Source organism: Alligator sinensis, unplaced genomic scaffold, assembly GCF_000455745.1.
Source record: "Alligator sinensis unplaced genomic scaffold, ASM45574v1 scaffold240_1, whole genome shotgun sequence".
Classification (NCBI taxonomy): domain Eukaryota; kingdom Metazoa; phylum Chordata; order Crocodylia; family Alligatoridae; genus Alligator; species Alligator sinensis.
In genome coordinates, this window is record NW_005841902.1 from 3,599,989 (window position 1) to 3,601,568 (window position 1,580).

At 38.3% G+C, this 1,580-nt stretch overlaps 1 protein-coding gene across 3 annotated transcripts in view; it reads right to left on the minus strand.

Moving 5' to 3' along the window:
* Positions 1–864: 864 nt before the first annotated feature.
* The window catches only part of NAA35 (N(alpha)-acetyltransferase 35, NatC auxiliary subunit), a 37,111-nt gene continuing 36,395 nt past the window's right edge, over positions 865–1,580 (minus strand). For all 3 annotated transcript variants that reach the window (XM_006018460.3, XM_025197667.1, XM_025197668.1), the window contains one exon: positions 865–1,216. In XM_006018460.3, coding sequence (XP_006018522.1) covers positions 1,157–1,216 — 60 coding nt within the window. In that variant the 3' untranslated portion in view covers positions 865–1,156. The remainder of the gene's footprint in view (positions 1,217–1,580) is intronic.

Genomic DNA, 1,580 nt, shown 5'->3' on the forward strand with positions numbered 1-1,580 from the left:
TCTGAGAGGTGCCTTGCATCCGAAAAGGTTGAGAACTACTGGTTTAGTCTGAAGAAGATAACAAGTAAGCATGCATTTTCAGGTCTGTAAAAGGATGATGTGAAGAGGAAGGTAAACTGCTCTCCACGTCCAATGAGACAAGAAATAATGGTTTTAAATTGCCACAAGGGAGATTTAAGTTAGATATTAGAGAAAAACCCCTTTACGTCTCACAATAGTTAAGAACAGGAACAGGTTACATAATGTGGTTGAGCAATTTGCTTCACTGGTGATTTTCATGAATAGAACAGTTGCATCCAAAATGGTTTAGGAATAAGTTGGATCCTGCTTTGGGGCAGTGGACTAGATTGGGGCTAGCTAACCTGAGGCACATGTGCCACAAGTGCAGCCTTTGTGTTTGGCATGTGGCAGACCTGGGGGGAATGGGCACCAGAACAGTAGATAAGGCAGAGAGAAGCAAATCAGGCAAGGAGCAAAGGACAGGTGGCAGAAACCAGAGCAGCCTATCAGGCAAGAGAAGGCTATGGAGTGGCACACCTGCCAAAAATGCTAGTTTCCAGTGAACCAGATGACTTCTCCAGGTTCTGTTCCCCAATTCTCTAGCCTTAAATATTATTAAAAACATCTTGGAGTTTGCAAGGCAGATAACCATTAAAAGGCATCATGTTTTTCCTTGTAAACTGATCAGATATAATAGTGATGTAGACAAAAACATGGAATTCAGTAACGTCATTTTCTTTGAGTCTTTGTTCAGATTGGAATTTCACTAACTCAGCTGTACCTATTAGCAAGTGGTTCTACTGGATTATCTTTATTCAGCCATGGGTGGTGTTAACCTTTACAAACATCATTTCCAGCCAGAGCTCATTCATAAAAGTGATTTATGATTAAATCTGTAATAAAACCAAATAAGATACAATCTTCTTCAACAATGCAGTTGATTAAAATCAACCTCATGCTTAGAAGGTATACAAACCACTTTAAAACAGCAGTTGTCATTCAGGTCATGTATGGAAGTCAAGTAGAGATATTCTATACAACAGTACTTTTATCCAAGAGATCTGTTTCATTTTGGATATGGTATAAAATATTCCACCTCAGAGAAGGTATCCGATATACAGATTACAGTTCAGGTATCCAAATAACCTCTTGTTTTTCAAACAAGCTTCACAACTGGAAAATATTTGTGAGGAGAGAAGTCAAATTCTGGAGGAACCTGGAAAGCAAAAGTTTTCAGAGATTACTCTGACACAAATATCAGCACCTGAGATAAATATTATGATTTTATGGCTCATGCAGGGGGTGTCAGAAAAGATACCGATCTCTGAAGAGAATACTCATTTGCTTACTTTAGTTCAACTTTGAAATATCAAAGAAATAACAAATAGAAAAATGAAAAAAAAATATATCACAATTTTTTTTTAAGATCGTATAAAAATATTTCAGCCGAGTTGTGGAAAGTCTCTGGAAGACTACTTGGTACTAGTGTTGGTCACAAAAGGACACTACAGTCTCAGAAGCTATTATCATATTTATTTGATTCTAAGACGAGCCCCCCCCCCCCCCCCCCCCCACTTCTT